This window comes from Panthera tigris, chromosome X (genome assembly GCF_018350195.1).
Source record: "Panthera tigris isolate Pti1 chromosome X, P.tigris_Pti1_mat1.1, whole genome shotgun sequence".
NCBI lineage: Eukaryota > Metazoa > Chordata > Mammalia > Carnivora > Felidae > Panthera > Panthera tigris.
The window spans coordinates 57,660,641-57,683,712 of record NC_056677.1 but is presented as its reverse complement, the minus strand read 5'-3'; the positions used below and the strand labels follow the sequence as shown (position 1 = coordinate 57,683,712).

Here is a 23,072-nt window from a genome sequence, read left to right as displayed (position 1 = left end):
CAAAGAGACAATGTGAAGTAAGAAAAAATAAGTCACATTACCTGCAGTCACAGAAATGCTTCGTCCCCACATATCACCATTCTGTGAGGCTAGATTCACAGTGCTGTCCAGTAGAACTCTGTGATGATGGAAATGTTCTATATCTGCCCTGTCCGATATGGTAGCCATTAGCCACATGTGCTTATTGAACATTTAAAATGTGGCCAGGAAACTGAGGAGCTGAGTTTTAATTTTATTTAACTTTAATTTAAACTTGGTCACATGTGGCTAGTGGATACTGTATTGGATGGTACAAGACTCTTGCACAGCTCTTGCATAGGATAATGGAAGCCACAATTCTATATACTACAAATTACATGATCAGGAACTCTAAGACAATTGTGTCCACCCTCTAAAAGTCAATGGACGATGCTAAGATCTTGTATTGGCACTTTTACATGTCCTTCTTTCAAGGTTAAGTCTCCTTGTTCCTAGTTCCCAGATGGGTTAAAAAGATGGATTATCAGACGGAAAAAACAAAGTTGCCAGAAATCCTGCCTTTCTGGGAATGACTATACTCAAACCAAACCATGTAGAAAATCATTTCTAATCCTAACACCTTCCCTTGACATTTAATAAACTAAAATACCCCATTAGTCATCCCACTAGCCCAGTAAAATCTTCAAAAATGTCAGAAGTAGTATAAAAAATCAACAGAATAATACAAACATCTTACAAAAACAGTCTAGGCTACGAGTCAGCATTGTTCAGTTAGTTGAGTTGTGTGTCATTGATGGGGTTTAGACCCAGATGGAACTGATGTACTTTCTTGTTTTCCACAAACACCTCTGGGACTCCCTGAATCCCCATCCAGATCTCCTTTATCAACCAGAAGGTTCCTGACTGTCCCATATAACTTGCTAAATCTATAGCTCACACAGATAGGCACGTGGTTATGCAATTTTCTCTTAGAGTAGGCTCCAGAATGTCCAGATCTAATGTCTAGCTGATCTTCCCTGGCAGCATCAGGCAGATATGACAGCACGTGTTGGCTGAAGAAGTACACAGCCTGCCCCTGGAAGGAATAGTGAGGCACAAAGCACAAATACACAAACATTTAATACAGACAATAATAAAATAACATGAAAAATATGCTAGCTATGCCTATCATAAAAATCCATGACTAACTCCTCTTTTTCATTCGGATGACAATGTATGAAAGTATACCTATCCTCTTGTCTTTCCTTCCCCCCTCCCGTTTCCTGTTCTTTTATGTTTACTTTCTCTGATCTCTTTGCTTAGTCTCTTTTTTTCCTGCCTCTGGCAGTTTCCACTGTTGATCCCCTTTCTTCTTTTCCTGAGGCCAGTCTTCTAGCATCCTTCCATAAGGTCATGCACCCAGTTAATCCGTAAGTGGTATGAGGCCATTAAGATAGAAGTTAAAGAGAAAGAAGGCTTAAACACAGTCCTGTTTTCCTAGAGACTGTGGTCTGGTGTATACCAGGGGACTTCTACCTCCCTTGAGACTTTCTCCCCCACCTACTATAGGAGTGATGTGTGTTTATTGAAGAAAAATTGTAAAATGCAGAGAAAAATATTTAAAGTACCAATAGTGCCATCACCCAATGAAAACTACAGTAACTTTCACTATATTTCTTTCCATTGTTATTTTTTCCTTCTACATAGATATTTTTTAAGTAAACTCCACCACCAATGTGGGACTTCAACTCATGACCCTAAGATCAAGAGTTGTATGCTCTACTGACTGAGCCATAAAACAGGCACCCCTGTCCTATGTAGAGTTTTAAAAAACATTGTTATAATCACACTATATGAATAATTTTGTGTGTCAGGTCCCCCCCCCAACATATAAGGATGTTTTCAAATTATTACACAGGTTGATAAATATAATTTTAGTATTGGCATAATAGTCTATCAGTTGAATGTACCATAGTTATTCATTAGCATGTTGCTAAGCCATTTATCTTGAAGTAGTATTAAAATGAGGATTTTCACAAGCATTAATTGCCAAGGATCTATGTTAAGTACATATAGATTGCCCCCAAACAGTAACTGCCCATGTAATCATAGGATAATGATAGTTCAATCAAAGCTGCAATTTTTCGGAGAACAGTATATTTCTCCATAAAGTTTAAGACAGTATAGTAATAGTGAATCTTATAGTAGTGTCAGGACCTTTATCTTCATGATGACAGCATGGTGTGGAATCAGATCTTTTTTTCCCCCCCCTTTATTCAATAAATATTAATTGAGGGCCTATTACATTGCCAGGGACTGTAAATACACCAATAAGAAAAAATGCTTGCCCTCATGGAGCATATAGTCTAGTGGATTTCACAGGCAATTAAACAAGGAATTACATACAGCAGGATAAATACTAAGACCGGGAAAATATGAGGGGCTAGGTGTATAAAAGAGGGGCATCTGGGTCGCCTGGGTGGCTCAGTTGGTTAAGTGTCTTACTCTTGATTTTGATTCAGGTCATGATCTCACGGCTGATGAGATGGAGTCCCGCATCAGGCTCTGTGCTGACAGAGCAGGGCCTGCTTGGATTCTCTGTCTCCCTCTCTGCCCGTCCTCTGCTCACATGCTCTTTCTCTCAAAATATATAAATAAACATTTAAAAAATAAAAGAAGGGCATCTAATTTGGCCTTGGAGGATCAGGATGGATTCTATGAGGCAAGCTGAAGATAGGGAGGGGAGTGGGGCAGAGACTGTTCCAGACAGAGTGAACAGCAAGACTAAAGACTTACAAGTATTTGGGGTGCCTGGGTGGCTCAGTCGGTTGAGCATCTGACTTCAGCTCAGGTCATGATCTCATGGTTTGTGAATTCAAGCCCCGCATCAGGCTCTATGCTGACAGCTTGGAGCCTGCTTCAGATTCTGTGTCTCTCTCTCTCTGACCTTCCCCTGTTCATGCTCTGTCTTTCTCTGTCTCAAAAATAAATTAAAAATTTTTTAAAATTTAAAAAAGACTTATAAGCATGAGAGACTCTCTTTTACATGAAACTGTCTTTATTTTGCTTTTGTTCTTGAAGAATATTTTTACTGAACATAGAATTCTGGTTGACAGTGATTTCCCCCCAGCAATTTATAGATGTTTTTCTGCTGTCTTCTAGTATCCATAGTTTCTGAGAAGTCCATTGCTATTTGGGTCATTATATGCAATGCGTTTTTTTCCTCTCATTGCTTTCAAGATTTTCTCTTGATCTGTGGTTATCAAGAGTTTGACTATGTTACACATAGGTGCAGTTTTCTCCATATTTATCCTGTTTGGGCTTTGCTGAGCTTGAATCTGTAAATTTTTTTTTTTTTTTTTTTTTTTGCCAAATTTGGGAAGCGTTCAATCATTATTTATTCCAATAATGGTTCTGACCCCATTTTCTTTTTCCCCTTCTTCAGGGACTCCAGTAACACATATTTTAGACTTCTTGTGCTGTCCCACAGGTCTGCAAGACTCCGTGCACTTTTTTCAATCCTCTTGTCTTCAGGTTACTTTCTATTACTATATCTGAAAGCTCATTGACTCCTTCCTCTGTCACTTAAACCTGCTTTTGAGTCCATCTAGTTAATTTTTTATTTCATATATTGTGTTTTTCAATTCTAGAATTTCCTTTTAGTTCTTTTTTATATTTTCTATTTTTCTGCGGAGGTTTCCTATCTTTTCATTCATTGCCGGGATATTTTTCTCTCTTCAAGGGTCATCATCTCAGGGTTAGCTTCCATCAGTTGTTTTTTCCTTTGAGAATGGGTCACATTTCCCTGATTCTTTATATTTGAATAATTTTGGAGGGTTTCCAAGACCTTGTGAATGTTCTATTGTGGAGACTTGATTCTGTTATATTCCTCTGAAGAGTGTGGATTTGTTTCAGCAGACAATTAGCTTAGTTAAATTGTAACTGAAAACTCTGCCTTGCCTGTCACAGGTGGCAGCTCAAATCTCAGTTTTGTTTGTCTTAGATTGAAGCTGCTTTGAGTCTGCCCTATCAATGCATGTGTGGTTCAGGATAAGTCTTGAAAGAATTTCATACAGATAATGTAAGGCCCTTTTCTCAGATCTCTTTCTGAAATATTCCCTCACTTTCTAGAAACTGTGGTTGCCCCAGGCCCTGTCCTCTTGTTCTTCAGGTTAGACAGATGAGGGTTTCCTGATGTAGTTCTGGTGGTGTGGATGATGACTGCTGTCTGCCCTCAGGCTAAAGCCATAAAAATGGGAAACTTTTTCTATGCTGTTCCCTTGTTCTAAACCCCCTTCAATATCTGCCTGCTTTTTGTTCACTGTCTGGAACTTTCAGGTGTGTGTGTGTGTGTGTGTGTGTGTGTGTGTGTGTGTGTGTTATTCAGAGTTTATAGTTGCTATCTATTGAGAGTTTACTCAATCATACTGAGAATGGAATCTGTGAGAGATTCTCAGATGAGCTTACTTCATATTTTGGGGGGAAAATTATAGGCCTCAACTTCTCTGTTTTTCACCTTAACGTTTCTCTAAATTATCACTCATACTCTCTTTAGAGGAAAAAGGGGTAACTTGTTTACTTTTTCCCATCACCTCCTGTTTTGGGCAGGAACTACAATTCATCCATCTATTCATTCAGCTATGCAACAAATATACATTAAGTCAGGCATTGTGCCAGGCATTAGGGGTAACAAAAGTAAAAATAGAGCCTACTTCACTGAGACTGCTCTCTTTAAGGTTGCCAAAGGTCTGTCTTCTTAATCACCAGATCAAATAAATTTATCTCAGTCTTAGAACTGTAACTTTATTGCTCCATTCTCCATTGACTCTGGTGACCAGCCTCTCCTTACAACTTTCTCTTTTGTCTTCCAGATCTTCCACCTCATTGATTTCTCCTCTCATTTTCCAGGTAGAGGAATTCTCAAAGACTTTGTCCTTGATGCCTTTCTTTTCTTGTCCTTGGCAGTCTTACTCAATCTTAGTGTTTCAACTACAACGTACATGCATGCCAAGACTCCTAAATCTCTATCTTCAGCCCTGACCTCTCTCCTCAGATTGAGACCTGAATTTAAGCTGTTTGTCTCCACCTGGTTGCCTAACAATCACATTAAACTGCACGTAGTCAAAAATCCAACTCATTATCTAGCCCCTGAACCTACTCTTCCTCCTATGTTTCCTATTTTGGTTAATTCCTGATACTGGAATCATATAATTAAATAAGAGCTGGATCAGGGCTGTTGCAAAAGGGACTCTTGTGCTGGGTGGGAAGTTTGACAATAGGGAAAGCTCTAATGTCTCTTCCAATTCTATGATTCTATTATGTTCCCAGCACAGTGCTATACATTTCCTTCGAGGAGCTCACAACCAATTTGGGGGAGATAACAACTGAGTGATCACTAGTCCTGACTTCAAATGCAGCAGGAATTCAGAGAAAGGAGATAGTATGCATTGAGTTAGTAAGAGAAGACTAATCTAAGCTCTTCAAAGGTAGAAGCTGTATTCTTTTATTTCATTTCTGTCCTCACAGCACCATTCTCTACACGCTGTAGAAACCCCATGAAGACTTTTTGAATGATTTTGTAATCATTATTAATGTTTAGTAAGTACACATTAAGTGCATAGTTCTTTATTAAATGATGCATGGGTTAACCAAGACTTGGTACAGACTCTGACATTTTTCAATCACTCAGTCAACCAACAAATATTTACTGTCTATTATTTGCAAGACACCGTGCTAGGCATTATGGGGGACACAAGATGCAAGAGAAATAGAAGTTTTAGTCTCTTCCCTTGGAGATTTTACAGTATGGTTGGTAAGATGAGACATAAAGGCACACAAGGTTAATCAAGAATGCAAGTCAGGGATGCCTGGATGGCTCAGTTGGTTAAGCTTCTGACTCTTGATTTTGGCTCAGGTCAGGATTTCATGGGTTCATGACATCAAGCTCTGCATCTGGATGGAGACTGCTTGGGATTCTCTCTCTTCCTCTCTCTCTCTCTGCCCCTCCTGTGCTCAAGTGCACATTTTTTTCTCTATCTCTCTCTAAATAAATAAACTTTAAAAAAAAGAATGTGAGTCAGATGGGCGCCTGGCTGGTGGAGCATGAGACTCTTAATCTCAGGGTTGTGAGTTCAAGCCCCACATTGGGCGTGGAGCCTACTTAAAAAAAAGAAAGAATGCGAGTCAGAGCCAAATGAACATTACAGACAAGAAGAGAAGTCTGTAAAAATTTTAAAATTTATTGTAGACTGGACGGATATGGAGGCTTTATGGAGGAGGTGGGATCAGCACTTGGCTTTGAAGGATGGGCAGAAATTAAATAGGTTTGAAGTTCCCATAGTTATTAAGAAAATAGAATTCAACAAAAAATGTTTCCGGCAAAAGACCAAACAGATAAAGAACAACATCTGGGCAAGAGTAGGCAGCTTATACCAGAATGTTACTGAGCAGTTTTTAGTAACATTCTACCCCTTCCCACTATATACACTTTTATTCTTTCTCTCCTTTTTCCTTTTCTATTTTTTTTTCATATTATTCCCTTTATGGTGACATACAGGGCTAAAAGAATCTTCTTTGAGAGGCAGTTTAAAAACCTGAGCTCCAAAACCAGACTCTCTGGGTTCAAATCCTGACTTTACCACTTATTAGCTGTGTGATTTTGAACAAGTTGCTTAATCTGTCCGTGCATCACCAATAAAATGCAGATATAAAAATAGCCCACATGTCATATGCTTGTTTTGAGGATTAACAGAGTTAAAATATATAAAGTACTTAAAAGAGTGTTTGGCACATAGTAAGTGTTCAATGTTAGCTTTTATTTTTTTAATTAAAAAATATTTATTTATCTTTGAGAGAGAAACACACAGAGAGCTAGCAGGAGAGGGGCAGAGAGAGAGGGAGACATAGAATCTGAAGCAAGCTCCAGGTTCTGAGCTCTCAGCATAGAGCCAAACATGGGGCTTGAACCTATGAACCATGACATCATGACCTGAGCCAAAGTCAGACACTCAATCAACTGAGCCACCCAGGCGTCCCAATGTTAGCTTTTATTAAGGAAAGAAAGATGACTAACTGAAACATTATTATCTTTTCAGGTCTCATTGTTGCTGGATAATTCATTATATAATTAACAAACATCTATACGGAAGCTGCACGACAGACAGACTCATATCAGCTAAAGAGTTAGGTCTTTGGCAACCCACCCTTGACAAACCTGCATAGATGCTCACACACTTAGGCCACATCACTTTTCCCCAAATTGCTCTCAACCGTAGGACAGAGAGATTTTAGTAAAATAAATACAAAACCAACTTAAGAAGACAAGTTGGGTATTTAAAGGACATTTCATCAACACAGAGAGGGAACTGACAACTTTCAGAAGGGATTTAAAATAGAGACTTATCCCTGGGGAGGTGCCAGTTGAAATTAGGGTTAAATGAACTTCAGGAAGGGGAGAAGTCAATAATAGTAGTAGGCAGCTAGATAGATGTGTGTGTGTGGAAAGAGAGCAGGGCTCTATAGAAAGGCAGCTAAACTCTGGATCCACATTCCCTGGAGTAGAGATTGTATGTTATAAGTGCTGCTCTCCGGTTTTCCTCACTGACCTACCTCTTTTACACTCAGACTTTCTCCCTATTCCCTCCTTGCAGTTCCAGACCCGTACTCCCAGGAACACAAACACCCCAAATTATAGGGATTTTTGGTTTGCCATTTCCTCAGGACAGCCTGAATAAAGACTAAAAAGAACTTCTTGTCAGTATGATTGCATAACACTGAGTTGGAGATTGTGCAATCTCCTTTTGGAAAAATTGAAGAGCAGGAAGATGGATAGGTGGTTTTTTTTTTAAATGCCTATTTATGTATTTTGAGAGAGAGACAGTGGGGAAAGGCGGAGAGAGAGAATCTCAAGCAGGCTCTGCACTACCAGCCCAGTGCCCGAGGCAGGGATCAATCCCACGAACTGTGAGTTCATGACCTGAGCCAAAACCAAGAGTTGGATGCTTAACCAACTGAGCCACCCAAGCACCCTGATAGGTGTTTGATTAAGGTGCAGTATTCTTTATGGGCAGGAGGGTGAGATTCCTTCAAATTCAAGGGTCCGACATCTCTGTCTTTTGTGGGTTTTTTTTTCCCCACTCTGGACTCCTTCTAGCAAAGAATGAGTGTGATCAAGGAAACCCAATGTGACCATTGAGTTTTGATGTCACCTGTTTGCCAAGAGGTTTGACCGGGTTATTTTTTTTTCTTGGTGTGATAATTGAAGTACACAGGATAACTGTGCCTTGTTCAACATCACTTGGTAACTGTGAAGCTCTGTGCCTCTCATGAAAAGCAAAAAATTATGTGTGTGTGCACGGGCCCTGGTGAGCCAGCTGGTAACAGCTGTTATCTGTTGTTACTGCAAAGGATTTAATTAGCCCAGTACCCTCTACTCTGCTCTCCCTCCCCATCAAATCTTTCTCTTAAAAAAAAAAAGACCGTGTATTTACACCTCATTATGAATTTAACTTGCACAATTCTCCTAGGGCTATTTGATTTTAAGCCTTATCCCTTCACTTACCTGTATATTCAACTTCCCACTTTCACTGACATCCCTCCCCTCCACCTCCGCTTTTAAACACAGTCATGTCTCTCCTCCCTTTAAACAAACAGACAAACAAACCCTTTTTTGACAAAGCATTGCCCTCTAGCTACTACTTTTCTTTCTTAGGCAAGCCTCTCAAAAGAACGGTCTCTACTAAATATTTCCACTTCTCCATCTCTGATTGCATTCTCAGTCCACTGCAGTCTGGGTTCTACCTCCCATCCTCCACTGAAACTGCTCTCATTTAAGCAATTGTCAAATTTAGTGGACAGCTCCCAGGCCTTATATTATTTGACAGTTGCACTGTGTTAAACACTGTTAACTACTCACTTGCTCCTTTTGGAAAATTTCTTATCCCTCCCGCTCGGATCACTATTGTCTCTTGGTTCTCTTTCTACCTCCTGGACAACTTATTCCTTCCTGGTCTCCTTCACAAGCTTCTCTTCTCATGCCTATCCTTTAATATGTTTCCCAAATGGAAAATTTTTTTCTGATTAAAAAAGAAATACATGTTCATTATGTAAAAATAAGACCTTTTAGAAAATTATAAATATAAACATTCCAACGGAAAAATTCCAACGGAAACCTCACCACACAGAAGTAACCACTATTAACATTTTGGCTTATATCCTTCCAGTTGTTAAAAATTGGTATATATATCCTATCCAGTAATACAAACGGCATCACATTACTATATGTTCTACCAGGTTTTTTCTTTTTTGTTTTTTTGTGGGCATCATTCCACCTCAATGAGTATAGAACATCGTTTTAAATGGATACAAAAGAGGGGGCTTGACTGGCTCAGTCAGAAGAGCATGCGACTCTTGATCTTCGGGTCGTGAGTTTGAGCCCCACGTTGGGTGTAGAAATTACGTAAATAAATAAATAAAAACTTAAAAAAGAGAAATTATAAGTGGATATAAAAGAGAACACTGAATTTGGCCATTTACACAAAAGACTGTGTTTTATGATGGAAGTGACTGAGATATGAAGTCTGTAAAATGTAGGACCCACTACTATGTGAGACTTGCCATATACACAAATTTGCAAGTTAGGGGAAAAAATGGCTACAAAAATATTTCATTGCATAAAATGAATAATTCTTTACTCTTAGAGACAAGCTCTGTGTACTTGTATCTTTGTGTGCCTGATTATTTTCTCAGGATAAATTATTGGAAGTGAAATTTCTAGTCAAGTTTCAGTAAATAACATTAAAACTTTAAAAAAAATTTTTTTAAGTTTATTTATTTATTTATTTTGAAAGACAGAGCACAAGCAGGGGAGGGGCAGAAAGAAGAAGAAACAGAATCCCAAGCAGCCTCCATGCCATCAGTGCAGAACCCGATGTGGGGCTCAAACTCACAAACTCCAAGATCATGACCTGAGCTGAGATCAAGAGCTGGACGCTTAACCAACTGAGCCACCCAGGCACCCCCCCCCCAATTTTTTAAATACAGGGGCGCCTGGGTAGCTCAGTCAGTTAGGCATCTGACTCTGGGTTTTGGCTCAGGTCATGATCTCACGGCTTTGTGGGTTCGAGCCCCACATCGGGCTCTGTGCTAGCAGCTTGCAGCCTGCTTGAGATTCTCTCTCTCCCTCTCTCTCTTCCCCTCCCCCACTCGTGCTGTCTCTGTCTCTTTCAAAATAAATAAAACTTTAAAAAAAGTTTTTTAATACAAAAGTGCTTAAACATAAATGCAATGAAAATTAAAAAAACAAGTCTCCCTGCCATCCCTGACTTCTGTTCTCCAGAGACAACCAGTACTACAAGTTTCTTGATGTCAAGTTTTTTTTTTAAATAAATACTGCCAATTTGCCTCCCAGAAAAATTGCATGGATTTTACACTCTCATCAACATTGCCTGCTTTCACTGATTTTTAAATCTTTTGTCTTTGCCCCTTCACATTTTTCTTTCTGCACTGTATGCTAAAAACTCCCCAATCTCTATCTCTAACCCTGATCACACCCTCGAGTTCCAGGCCAGTATTTCTAGCTGGACATCTCCACCCGGGTGTCCTACAGACATCCCAGATTTTTCTAGACTGAACTCATGGTCTTCCTTCCCACACTTACTCTTCTTTCTGTAATTCCAATTTTGATTGGTGGTGCCAGCATCCATCTCATTACCTAAATCAGAAACCTAGGAGTCATTTTCAATTTCTTCCCTCTCCCTGCAAATAGTAATAATAGCTAATAGTTACTGAACACTCACTATTCACACATATTTTGTTTCATTTAATTCTCACGAAAGCCCCAGAGGTGGCTTTTAGTCTTATCATTTCCATTTCACAGTTGAGGAAAACTGGATAACTTGCTCAAGGCTGTACAGCTAGGAAGCAGGGATTTAAACCCAGGCAGTTTAAGTCCATAGCTCACACTCTTAAGCCCCATACTATACTACCACCATATTTCATCAGGTACAAGTTTTACCTATTTCCTCACTCTCAGTCCTGTTTCCTTTTCTCCGTTCCCACCACGACTAACTGATTCCAAGTCTTATTGTCAATACTCTCATCATTAGTCTCATTCAATTCATCTTCCATGTTGCCTGAAAAATAATCCTTCTTAAACACAAATATGATCACGTCTTTTTTTCCTGTTGAAAATCCTTCAGTGGCTCCCTATCACTTACTTTGTAAAGCCAGAAATCCTTTGCTTCATAAAGAAGGAGCACCCTCATTGCCTGTCCCCAGCCGGCCTACCTCTCTAAGCACTTTCTTTACAGGATCTGAATTGGTCACAATTGCCTAAAAACATGCTGTTTCTTATTGGGATGACTTTGCACATGCTATTCCCTCTGCAAGAAATTGCCTTTCCCCATTTCCACTCCTATTTGTCCTTTATGTCTTTTCATGTCTGTCAAACTCAGATGTTTCCTCCTCCAGGAAGCCTTCCCTAATTCCTCCAATTATTCATGTCCCATGTGCTGCTTTAAACATTCACTTATTTTGTATTTGTCGTTAGTTTTATTTTCTTGTCTCCCTTTCTAGAATGTTAACTCTTTGAGGGCTGGGTCGCTCTTATTCAACTTTAGTATTTAGCATGTTGCCTAGCACATAAGTAGTTGCTTAGTAGATATCGGTTAAATTGAATTAAATAACTGTGAAAATTTGGGCCTTGTACTCTGTTGAAAGGATTTCAGGCATCAGTGGTACGGGAAAAATCAGAAGAGGCAGGTGCAGGGAGGAGAAAGGATGACCTAAAATCACCACTGTTAATGTGGGGCACCACCCCTTCATGTGCGCCATGTATACATTAATCATATAAATATCAATATGTCTAAAAATATCAATATGTCTATGGATATTTTCTCATTTAGATACGTACTCTTTCTCCATTATGGGCTGCAAGCAACCTCAGAGCAGTGCCAAGTATGGTGTTCTGCAGAGTAGAGACAGAACGTATGAAATAAATGCCTTCAATATGCTGAGAAATAAACTATCTGAGTACACCTGGGCTTAAGCTTTCTGTGGTAACAAGTGGAGGATGAAGCTATGCCCCGATTTTCCTGGAAAGGGAGAATGAGCAATCATGTTTACCCCATCCCCGCTGCTTCCCTGGCACCATTGTGCAGAGTGCTCAGTTGCGGGTGGAATGAATTGAAATGATCAGTGGCACAAGTGGCAGGGCTGCGTTCTAAGTTCTTAGTATTATGGTTGGAACCCCTCCCTCTGGAGAACAGGGTTTTCGTGCAAAACCCTGACTTATTCAGGTCACGGGGTTTCGGCCTATCACTGCAAGGTCCCCGTTTGCGGGGCAGTGCCCGCTGCCGATAGATACTGGGTAGAAGACAATTTCTTGGGTTGAGGAGCAGCGATTGGCGGATCCCGCCTGTAATGCTTCCCAGGACATCGGGCGCTGCGTGTCCGAGATGCCGGTTCCGGGGCGGCCACAAACACCACCCGGAAGCCTGAATGAGGCCTCCGAAGTACAGGACTCACAGCCCTCAGCGTGGCCGCTATTCAGGGTGCCGGGCCCGGGGCCAAGGCAACGTGCGCGTGCGTGTGTGCGTGCGTGGGCGCGCGTGCGCGGCGCCGCTGTCTGTGGGTTGGCTGGTTATTTTGCGAGCGGGAGGGGCTGTGCGCGCTCCTGCCTCCCGCCTCTGTCCCCCACCCCCTTCCCCGGTCCCAGTCTCTCCTTCGGAAAGATGTCGGACACGGCAGTGGCTGACACTCGGCGCCTTAACTCGAAGCCGCAGGACCTGACCGACGCTTACGGGCCGCCAAGTAACTTCCTGGAGATCGACATCTTTAATCCACAGACGGTGGGCGTGGGCCGCGCGCGTTTCACCACCTATGAGGTTCGCATGCGGGTGAGTCACGGGGTGAGGGAGACAGCTGAGGGAGGACCGGGCGGCTGGGCGGGGGCTGCCAGAAGGCGCTCGAAGGGGTCATTTGGGGGTTGGGGGCAGAGGTCTCCAGACTCGGTTGTGGCCCTAGGATACAGAAAAGTCTAGAGGGGGACATCGGACTGGGGTGACGGAAAATAAGTACCTATGAGCAAGAAGTGAAGCCTGGCTGGATAGGGTGGGGAGGATGGGGAAGATTAGAGTGGGGAATTCAAGGAAATAGGAACCCTGAGTGCAGCGACAGAAGAAGGGAAGGAAGAGTGACAGAGGGCTGGGGGATGGAAAGACAAGGTGATATATCGCTGGGTCCCATAACTAAACTAGGTTGTGGGAAGTCAATCCGAAGAGGGAGGGCAGGAAGCCCCGATTTCTTCCTCATGAAGTCTCCCTGGGATGATGGAGTTAAGCAAAGCCTGCATTGAAGGGAAGATAGACCCCAGGAAAGGGAGAGAGTGGGCTTGGTAGAGCAGAAATAAGAAAGGGAGTCTCCTTGACACCGAGTGCTTCCCAGACTTGTGTGGAATTAGCATCTGAAGGAGAGAAATGTTTTCTGCTTAAGTTTTCTCAGGTATCACATGCTGTGTCTTATGGTGAAATCTGGCCTTGCCCTGGGATTGGTGGATTGTCAGTTGGTACTCAAAGCATCCTGTGCTGATCCTTTAGATTTGAAGTAGCCAGTATTTCAGTATTGGCTCCCATTTGGGCTTTCTGTATACAAATGGCCATTTGCCCTTTCTGTTCTAGATTAACTTTTTGGATTAAGACTGTTGTCTGCGGTTACATTAATGTATGACATTTCGGGACTGCCCAGGAGTGGCTTCTTCCAATGTGCACTACAGAGGACTTTATTCTCTAGTTCTTAGTCCACATTACAAGGATGGAATGTGCAGATAAAGTAGTGGTTTGCACGTTCTTTAGCCCAGTTGAAGTGGTTACAGGAAGAAAAGTTAGAGGCCCATTTTCTAATTTTCCTTATGTTTTTTTTTTTTCTCAGACTAGAGGGCCAGAATATTCTCTATGGACAGCATGCTGCTCAAACAGCATTTGAAGACCTATAAAAGAGTGTATGTGCTTTCATTTTTGACTGAATGAATTGAATGAGAGAGTGTGTCTCCTACATGGGCTTTGGAATTTAATTGAAAAATGGTGTCCAAATTCCAAGTTTCGCAAAGTCCAAACTGAAGAAAAAAAATCGAAGCAAAAATTGAGAAAAACTCATCTATATAAGAACTACCTGAAATCAACTCTTTGAAGAAGAATGGAAGTTAGATCCCTCAAAATATGATCAAAAGTCTGGAACTGTTAGTGATAGAGAACTTAATTACCTGAGGAAGCTTGGGCATAACTTGTTCAGTGTGAGGATTCTCTGCTGTGGGGTTTTGGAGACAACATCTCCATCCATTACCCAAGAGCCTTAGGGATTATGAATGAAACAGCTCTCTTCTTAAGGCATTCTAATAACAACAGAGACTGTTCATCCAGTGTCTACTATGTGCCAGGCACTGAACTAGGGTTCAGTTTCTAAATCCTTACAAAAATGACATTTTACAGATAGGAAACTGAGGAGGAATGCAGTTTAAGTAACTTGCCCAAGTACACATAGCTAGTAAGTGACAGGGCTGATATTTGAACCCAGATCTGACTGACTCCAAAGCCCATCATACTCTTTGCATTACACTTCAGTCTCTTTGGCAATGCCTAGTTGCAAAACTTTAGTGCACAATATTTTTTTACCCACCAAGCTTTCCATCTATCCTTTTCACGATTTCTAATTGTACGGTGATGATAGGTTTGATGGCAGTTCCTAGTTGTGTGAATTTTAAGTTAATTTGTATTGTTTATATTAATTTGTATGGCTATCTAGACTTAATATTTTAATTTAACTCTGTGTAGGGGAGAAGTTGGTAAATTCATTTAGTTTTTAGTTGCTATATTAGGTGATTGATCATGGTAGGCATTTTAGGGAGTATGAGACTCAAGAGACTGGGCTTTGGGAATTAAACATTGTATATGGTAGAAGCAGATGGCACTGACTTTCTTCTTTATATAATAACTAAATATTTCTGAAGGTGTTCTCTTATTTTGCTCAGGAAAGAATTCCCCCCTCCCACCCTTCCAAGAAATTAGGAGTCTGGAGAGGTATCCTGGTGACTTCACATAATGTGTATGGAACTTTTCAAATGTCAGTTGTCCTGAGGACTTGAATTTTGTTTCTGTCTCTCCTTTCCCTTGACTTTGTGTTGATCAGAGCCAACGACTCTGTATATCCTGTACTACACAATCCTGTCTTCCTCAAATGATTTGTAGGTTGGAGCTGGGAGCTGTAGGTTGGAGCTTAGTACATAGTGGCCCCTTCCTTACATTGCTAGGTGTGAAGATGAGAGGTCATTATTGTCACCATCCTGTGGGGGTAGGGGAAGAATAGGAGTTTTGTGAGTCAAAGGAAGAAGTCCACAAAATGGCAGTGGATGGTTTCACTATGCCTTGGAAGCAGCTACTCAGCATTTTCCCCCCTTTGTTCTGTTAGCTTCTGTAAAAGCCTACTTGTTAAGGTTCTACTCTTTGGGGATCACAGTATTTGTAATGAATTCTGGTGGAAACTTAGAATTACATGATACCAAAGCACTTCTTTTTTTCTTGCAGGATTATTTTTCTCCCCATCTTTGTTGAGATGTTATTGACATATAACATTGTATAAGTTTAAGGTGTACGATGTGATTATTTAATACTCATACAGATTTCTTGCAGGGTTCTGAGTATTTTCTTTATAATGTTTTCTTTTAAATGGTTAAAATATGCACATGTACAAAATTCAAAAGATACAAAAAAGATGTACTGTAAAAACTAAGTCTTCCACCCTCTGCCCTCTAGAGGTTCCTTTTTCCAAAGAAACCATTGTTTCCAGTTTTTTAATTTATTCTCCTAAAGAATAGGTTGTAATAAAACATTGCTTTACCTGTATCTCACTCTCCTTCAACTCATTGACATTCCTTGGACCTTGATCATAGATGGAGTTGTAACTAGTGTAAGTTGGCTAGTTATTTAGCTTTTGATGACCTATACCTAGAACTGGATCCTGGAAAGACACTTTCCAGACATGAGGACTACAAAGCATGATGTAGTGAGGACTGTGTGAAGCTCTAGCATAACTGGGAGATGTTCTTTTCCTGCCCTGAGGCAGTTGTGGAGGCTCAGGTCATAGTTCAGGAGGGAAACTAGTTCCTTTTATTTCCATCTGCTGATACGAGTTGGCTGGTGGAAAATACAGTCAACTTTAATACATGTGGTTGGCCATTTCTATTTAGAACTTGTAGACAGGAGTGAGGATCAGGGCTTTTTGTTTGTTGGTAGTTCATGTTGCCATTAGAGCCTTGGGAAAATTATCAATGATTAAGATGTGGGAATAAGCTGATCTATATGAGGGAGCAAGATATGGTAACCCAACTTAATGTAATTGCTATTTCTGCCGTACTTTCTAGACAGGGAGAAGGTAAACATACCTAGGGCTTCTATTAATCAGTTGAGTATTTACTGAGTAACTTGCATAGTCTGCCTTTAGGGAGATGCAGAAGTAGTGACAGCTTCTGATTTCAATGAAATTATAGTTCAGTTAAGTAGCAGGACTAATATGATGCATAAAACAATAGTGTGTCAGACACTACTAAAGTATAAATGTCATAGGAGTTCAGAGGAGAGGGAGACCAGTAAATTAAGCTGGTGTGTTCAGGAAGATTTCCTGGATGAAATGGGACTTGAGCTTGGACTTGTAGAATGGGGACAATTTGAGGAAATTTGAGGAATGGGTATGATTTGAGGAAATCATACCTTGGAGGTACTTTTCTCTTATTCTTTTACAGGGAACTTAAATTCACTTTTGGGGACACCTGGGTGACTCAGTTGGTTAGGTGTTTGACGCTTGATTTTAGCTCAGGTCATGATCTCACTCACAGTTCATGAGTTTGAGCCCCATGTAGGGCTCTGCGCTGACAGCATGGAGCCTGCTTGGGATTCTCTCTCACCCCCTCTCTCTGCCCTTCCCCCGCTCACGTGCACTCTCTCTCAAAATAAGTAAACATTAAAAAAAACACTTTTCAATTGAAAATGTAATACATGCATGTGACAAGTTCAAATTGTTCAGTGAAAAATGTGACCCTCCCACCCATTCCAGTTGTTTAGTCTTATACTCCAAAACCAATCACTGTTATGAATAAACATTTTATTCATAAATACAAATATATACACATATACATATCCCTTTTTAAATTGAAGTATAGTTGACATACATGGTACATTAGTTTCAGGTGTTCAACGTAGTGATTTGACAAGTTTATACATTACACTATGCTTACCACAAGTATATGTGGTATGTATACTGTGTGTGTATATATATATATGTATATGTGTGTGTATATATATAACTATATTTCCTGTGTTCTTATTCCCATGCCTTACTCATTCCATAACTGGAAGCCTATATCTCCATTCCCATTCACCCATTTTGCCCATACCCCTAGCCCCCTCCCCTCTGGCAACCAACAGTTTATTCTCTTTATTTATGGGTCTGCTTCTACTTTATTTGTCATGTTTTTTAGATTATACATATAAGTGAAATCATATAGTATTTATCTTTATCTTCCTGGCTCATTTCACTTAGCCTAATACCCTCTAGGTCTATCCATGTTGTCACAAATGGCAAGATCTCATCTTTTTTTCTAGCGGAGTAATATTCCACTGTGTGTGTGTGTGTGTGTGTGTGTGTGTGTGTGTGTGTGTGTAGCACATCTTTATCCCTTCATATTTTTATTTTGTTTTATTAAAGTTTATTTACTTATTTTGAGAGAGAGTGTGTGAACAGGGGATGGGCAGAGAGAGAGAGAGAGAGAGAGAGAGAGGGAATCCCAAGCAGGCTCCGTGCTGCCAGTGCAGAGCACAGTAGCACAGTGTAGGGCTTGAATCTACGAATAGTGAGATCATGACCCCAGCTGAAACCAAGAGTCCAATGCTTAACTGACTGAGCCACCCAGGCGCCCCCATATTTTCTTTTTAAAGTTTATTTCTTTTGAGAGAGCACGCACAAGTGGAGGAGGAGCAGAGAGAGGGAGAGAGAGAGAATCCCAAGCAGGCTCTACACTGTCATTGTGGAGCCCATCGCAGGTTTCAAACTCACAAATGGAGATATTGTGACCTGAGCTGAAATCAAGAGTCTGACACTTACCTGACTGAGCCACCCAGGCACCCCTCATCTTTTTTCTGTTTATTTATTTATTTTTGAGAGAGAGAGCAAGCGGGGGAGGAGCAGAGAGAGGGATACAGAGAATCCCAAGCAGGCTCTGTGCTGTGAGCACAGAGCCCAACACAGGGCTTGAACCCATAAACCATGAGATCACGACCTGAGCTGAAATCAAGAGTCAGACGCTTAACCGACTGAGCCACCCAGGCGCCCCACATCCATTCATCTTTTGATGGACACTTGGGTTGCTTCCATATTGGGTTGCTTGGCTATTGTAAATAATGCTACAATCAACAAAGGGGTTCATATATCTTTTTGAATTAGTGTTTTCATTTTCTTTGGGTAAATATACATAGCCTTTTTTTAAACCAAATAGGGGTAAGCTGTATGTACTGTTCTGTAACTTGATTTGATGCTTAATATATACTGGCACATGTATATTTCACATTCTTTTCATAGCTGTATAGTAATTCTACTGTATAGGCATAGCATAATTTATTTAACCAATTGTCTATTGATGGACATATATAATTATTACAAGTAAAGTACAGTGAAAACCCTTGTATATACATATTTGCATACAACTTCAAGTCTATTTAAAATTTGTTTTTACGTTTTATGTATTTTTGAGAGAGAGAGAGAGAGAGCACAAGTGGGGGAGAGGCAGAGAGAGAGGGAGACACAGAATCCAAAGCAGGCTCCAGGCTCTGAGCTATCAGCACAGAGCCCGACACGCGGCTCAAACTCACAAACCGTGAGATCATGACCTGAGCCGAAGTTGGACGCTCAACCGACTGAGCCACCCAGGGGCCCGAACTTCAAGTCTCTTTATAGGATAAATTCTAAGCAGCAAGTGACTTCTAGTCACCATCTGTGACAAGGCTGGATGTGGTAAGGATTGGTATTTACCTGGTGGTATTTTAAAGGAGTTATAGGAGCATGGTCCACAGGAATTATTTCTTCATTGGGACCTAAGTGGTTCTGACAGGTGGCCACTACAGGCTGAACGTTAGTTACCATCTCTTTTCTCTCATTTTTCCTTCCCTGTAGACAAACCTACCTATCTTCAAGCTGAAGGAGTCCTGTGTACGGCGGCGCTATAGTGACTTTGAGTGGCTTAAAAATGAGCTGGAGCGAGATAGTAAGGTATGACCCCATTCCCTGTGTGGAATCTTTGGAGGAGGAGATCTACATAGGCTCAGAAGGAATAAGATTCTAGTCTATAAAATATTAAAAAAAATGTTTTTAATATGAAATTTATTATACTCTGGTTTCTCTTCAGATCATATAAATCTTTCGCCTTTTAATATGAAATTTATTGTCAAATTGGTTTCCTAAAAAAAATTTTAACGTTTATTTATTTGTGAGGGGCAGAGAGAGAGGGAGACACAGAATCCAAAACAGGCTCCAGGCTCTGAGCTGTCAGCACAGGGCCCGATGCGGGGCTCCTACTCACAGACAGTGAGATCATGACCTGAGCCAAAGTCGGATGCTCAACCTACTGAGCCACCCAGGTGCCACTTTTTAAATTTTTTTAATGTTTGTTTATTTTTGAGAGAGAGACAGACAGACAAGTGCGAGTGGGGGAGGGGCAGAGAGAGAGGGAGACATAGAATCTGAAGCAGGCTCCAGGCTCCAAGCTGTCAGCACAGAGCCCGATGCAGGGCCCAAACTCACAAACCGCGAGATCATGACCTGAGCTACAGTTGGCCTCTTAACCGACTGAGCCACCCAGGTGCCCCTGTGGTCTATAAAATCTTAAAGGCAGTGGAGAGGCTGAACACTATCAAATCCCAGCACATTGGATCTGGGTGATACCCTTTGAAACTTGAAAGTGGTAAGTTCAGGACAAATTTTAAAAGAAAAAATATTACTTGAATCAGTGGTGAGTAAAGTCATAAAACTTAACTTATATAGGTACTAAAAATATAAGTATAGATCGTGTCAGAAAAGACCTAGCTAAATTCTTGGATACTAGTGGATTGTTAAAGAAAGTGAGGGATATTTGGAGTTTATTTCCTTTTTTTTTTTTGAGGTGGTAAATCTGTCCTTCCATAAAATCACTTGGATTTTTTTAATGTTTATTTATTTTTAAGATAGATACAGAGCACGAGCAGGGGAGAGGCAGAGAGAGAGAGAGAGAGACAGACAGAATCCAAAACAGGCTCCAGGCTCTGAGCTATCAGCACAGAGCCCAACATGGGGCTCGAACTCAGAACGGTGAGATCGTGACCTGAGCTGAAGTCAGACGCTTAACCGACTGAGCCACCCAGGTGCCCCTGGATTCATTTTTGACCTAAGCCATCTTTACTGTTCTTATGGCCTCAGTTCTTACAAGTTGCCAGCTGTGGGATAAGATAGACCCTGGCTAATAGTCTAATAAGAAATGAGGTATACAGTGCTTCACCATCTCGTTCCCTCTTCATCCTCTCCCATGTGGCTGATATTTTGTGTCTGCCTGCAGATTGTAGTACCACCACTGCCTGGGAAAGCCTTGAAGCGTCAGCTCCCTTTTCGAGGAGATGAAGGGATCTTTGAGGAGTCCTTCATTGAAGAAAGGAGGCAGGGCCTCGAACAGTTTATTAACAAGTAAGCCAAGTTCCCGGGGACTCCTCTTGCTCCTTTTGCCATCATGGTCTTTCTGTGTTTTGTCTGTCTCCTCTTTTGTGATGTGTAATAAGATGTGTTGCCGGTTGTGTGGTGAGCTGACTGGACAGTAAAACTCCATTCCTTTGAGCAGAATTCTGATCCTGTACCTCAGGGCCTGAAAAGGCCTTGGATGTGTTTGGGGATTTTCCCCTACCTCACCTGTCTATCTCCCTTCTCCTACAACATCAGGGTTGGAGTGGTGCCTCGTTGCTGTCCTCTACTTACTTGAACCTCTGGAAGAGCTGATGTTGCCCTTTCTCCCCTGTCCACACCCCCATTGCTCTGTGAATTCTCTCTGATCCCAGATACTACTGATAACCATCTTGGTCTCTTTATAGAATTGCTGGGCACCCACTGGCTCAGAATGAACGCTGCCTACACATGTTCCTGCAGGAGGAGGCAATTGACAGGAACTACGTCCCCGGGAAGGTGCGCCAGTAGGAGCCCCTCTCACCACTTGCCCTCTACTTTCCTGCTGAAATGACATTGATTTTTACACTAAGCCTCTCTCTCTGTCTCTTTGATCTGAAGTTGGCTGCCCATCCCCTGGCCTGATAGACTGTCTGGCATTGTGTTTCTTGGTACCTGACTACACCGTGGGCACTCTGCTAGGATCCTCTTCTCTGAGGAGAGGTGGGAGACCACAGGCAGATGCTCTTTGCTTGGGGTGCGGGTGGGGGGATTGGACTGGAAGGCAATTCCTTGGGCATTTACCCTTGCCAGAAGGCTAATCTTATGGGAGGGGGTCTTGTGCTGGTAGGGCACTCGGATACATACTGATGCTGCAAGTCCAGGGGATTTTCTTACTCTTAGGTTTAACCAGGAATGCTTAGCAGGGAAAAACCCTGCCTTTCCTACCTGCATGAACTTTTTTCTTTTGGGGAAGGTGGTAGAGACCCAGAAGTTCTCCTTGTTTTCTCTAGGCCTGCTCCCAGTTTTCTCAACGGTTTCTTTTGTTCCTTTCTCTCTCCTTTGTTGCTTTTCATGGCAGTAAATCCTCCTGAGTCTAAGCAGTCCGTTGTGTGGAGCAAGGTGTGTGGGTTTTCTGGGCCCCTCATCATGGCTGCTTCAGAGTCAGAAGAAAGCCATAGGGCAGTAGGGGAACTCTTGTTGTCTAGCCCCTCTCCTTTATGGCTCCCCACTCTTGCTGCCTGTTCTCGCTCATCAGCAGGTGAGTCAGTACAGGCCAGCAGTTTCCATCCCCCCCCCCCCCACAAGCCCTTGCTACTTTATAGGTTACCTTTGCGGGTTTGATGGCTTGAGGGGTGGGGACAACTCACCACTGCCAGGTAACTCCCTAAAGGGTGGGAGTGGATCATTTTCTAGGTACCTCCCAGTGGTTGGGAAGGGCATCACCACCCTCTTCCTTCCATTCTTCCTCCCCACCCCACCCCCGCCATCCCATTTAGTGCTGCCACAAGGCCGAAGCACATGAACAAACCACACAGTCTCTGACTTCTCCTAAGCACTTTGAGCTGTTGAATGGGGCTCAGGGGCAAGAGTTGTCGCTGCCCTCCCCAGCTTGGTCACAGGGTTACTGAACTGCCTGTACTTGTTTCTCATGGAACTCCAGTAGTCTTCCCATAATTTAAGCTAGAGATAGCAGCTGGGTATGGATGTCCCAAATCTTAAGAGTCTGAAGCAGCTTTCCTGGGCTTCTATCTGGAGGATAGTGGTTTGTTTGCTGGGGCCTGATATCTCTCTCCAGTGGTGGGATGGGAGCAAGTTAACTGGTGTCATGTCAAAAGTGGGGACTCTTTGCTTAGACTCTCTATCATGGAAGGATCGGAATTCTCTGTATGGGGTCTTGGGGAAAAGGATTGTGGAGTCGGACAAGACCCTGATCAGAGAGTTTAGGATTGGATTTTGACATGGGATTTGGAGTCCTTCTCAATGTTGAAGTTCCTTGAGACAGATCAGCTCTCCAGCTGCTGAGCCTGTACCAGGGGCTGAGCAGCCCCTAGAGAGAGGCTGTGCTCCCTTTCCCACCTCCCAAATGTTGGTGTTGTTGCTGCCTTTTTGATTTGTATCCTCTGTTATTGACTTTTTTTTTAAGAATTCTTTCATTGTGCACAAGTGTTGAAAGCCTGAGGCCCCATTTCTGCTGTGTATATATCCTGACTCGGGGCTTTTATTCAGCAAACTGTTCATTCTTCTGTCAGACAATGTCATATTCAACTCTGTTCATATTAAACCACTGTGAAGCAAGCCTCTGTTTTCCTGCTTAAGTTGTAGTATTTTTTAGTGTCTAGGATATTCTTGGTATTGTGCAGAAATCATACAACATGGTCAGTATCCTGAGG

The 23,072-nt window shown here is 41.8% G+C and overlaps 1 protein-coding gene across 1 annotated transcript; it reads left to right on the top strand.

The window, feature by feature from the left end:
- Nucleotides 1–12,581: 12,581 nt before the first annotated feature.
- On the top strand, nt 12,582–22,977 carry SNX12 (sorting nexin 12). Its single transcript, XM_007089136.2, has 4 exons — nt 12,582–12,854; nt 19,171–19,266; nt 20,585–20,709; nt 21,108–22,977. The coding sequence occupies exons 1-4, from the start codon at nt 12,690–12,692 to the stop codon at nt 21,208–21,210; spliced, it is 489 nt and encodes a 162-aa protein (XP_007089198.2). The 5' UTR covers nt 12,582–12,689; the 3' UTR covers nt 21,211–22,977.
- The last annotated feature ends 95 nt before the right edge of the window (nt 22,978–23,072 follow it).

Coding starts and splice junctions, on each gene's coding strand:
- SNX12 (XM_007089136.2), top strand. CDS start 12,690: ATGTCGGACACGGCAGTGGCTGACACTCGGCGCCTTAACTCGAAGCCG. Junction 12,855..19,170: donor CCTATGAGGTTCGCATGCGG/GTGAGTCACGGG, acceptor CCTTCCCTGTAG/ACAAACCTACCTATCTTCAA. Junction 19,267..20,584: donor AGCTGGAGCGAGATAGTAAG/GTATGACCCCAT, acceptor GTCTGCCTGCAG/ATTGTAGTACCACCACTGCC.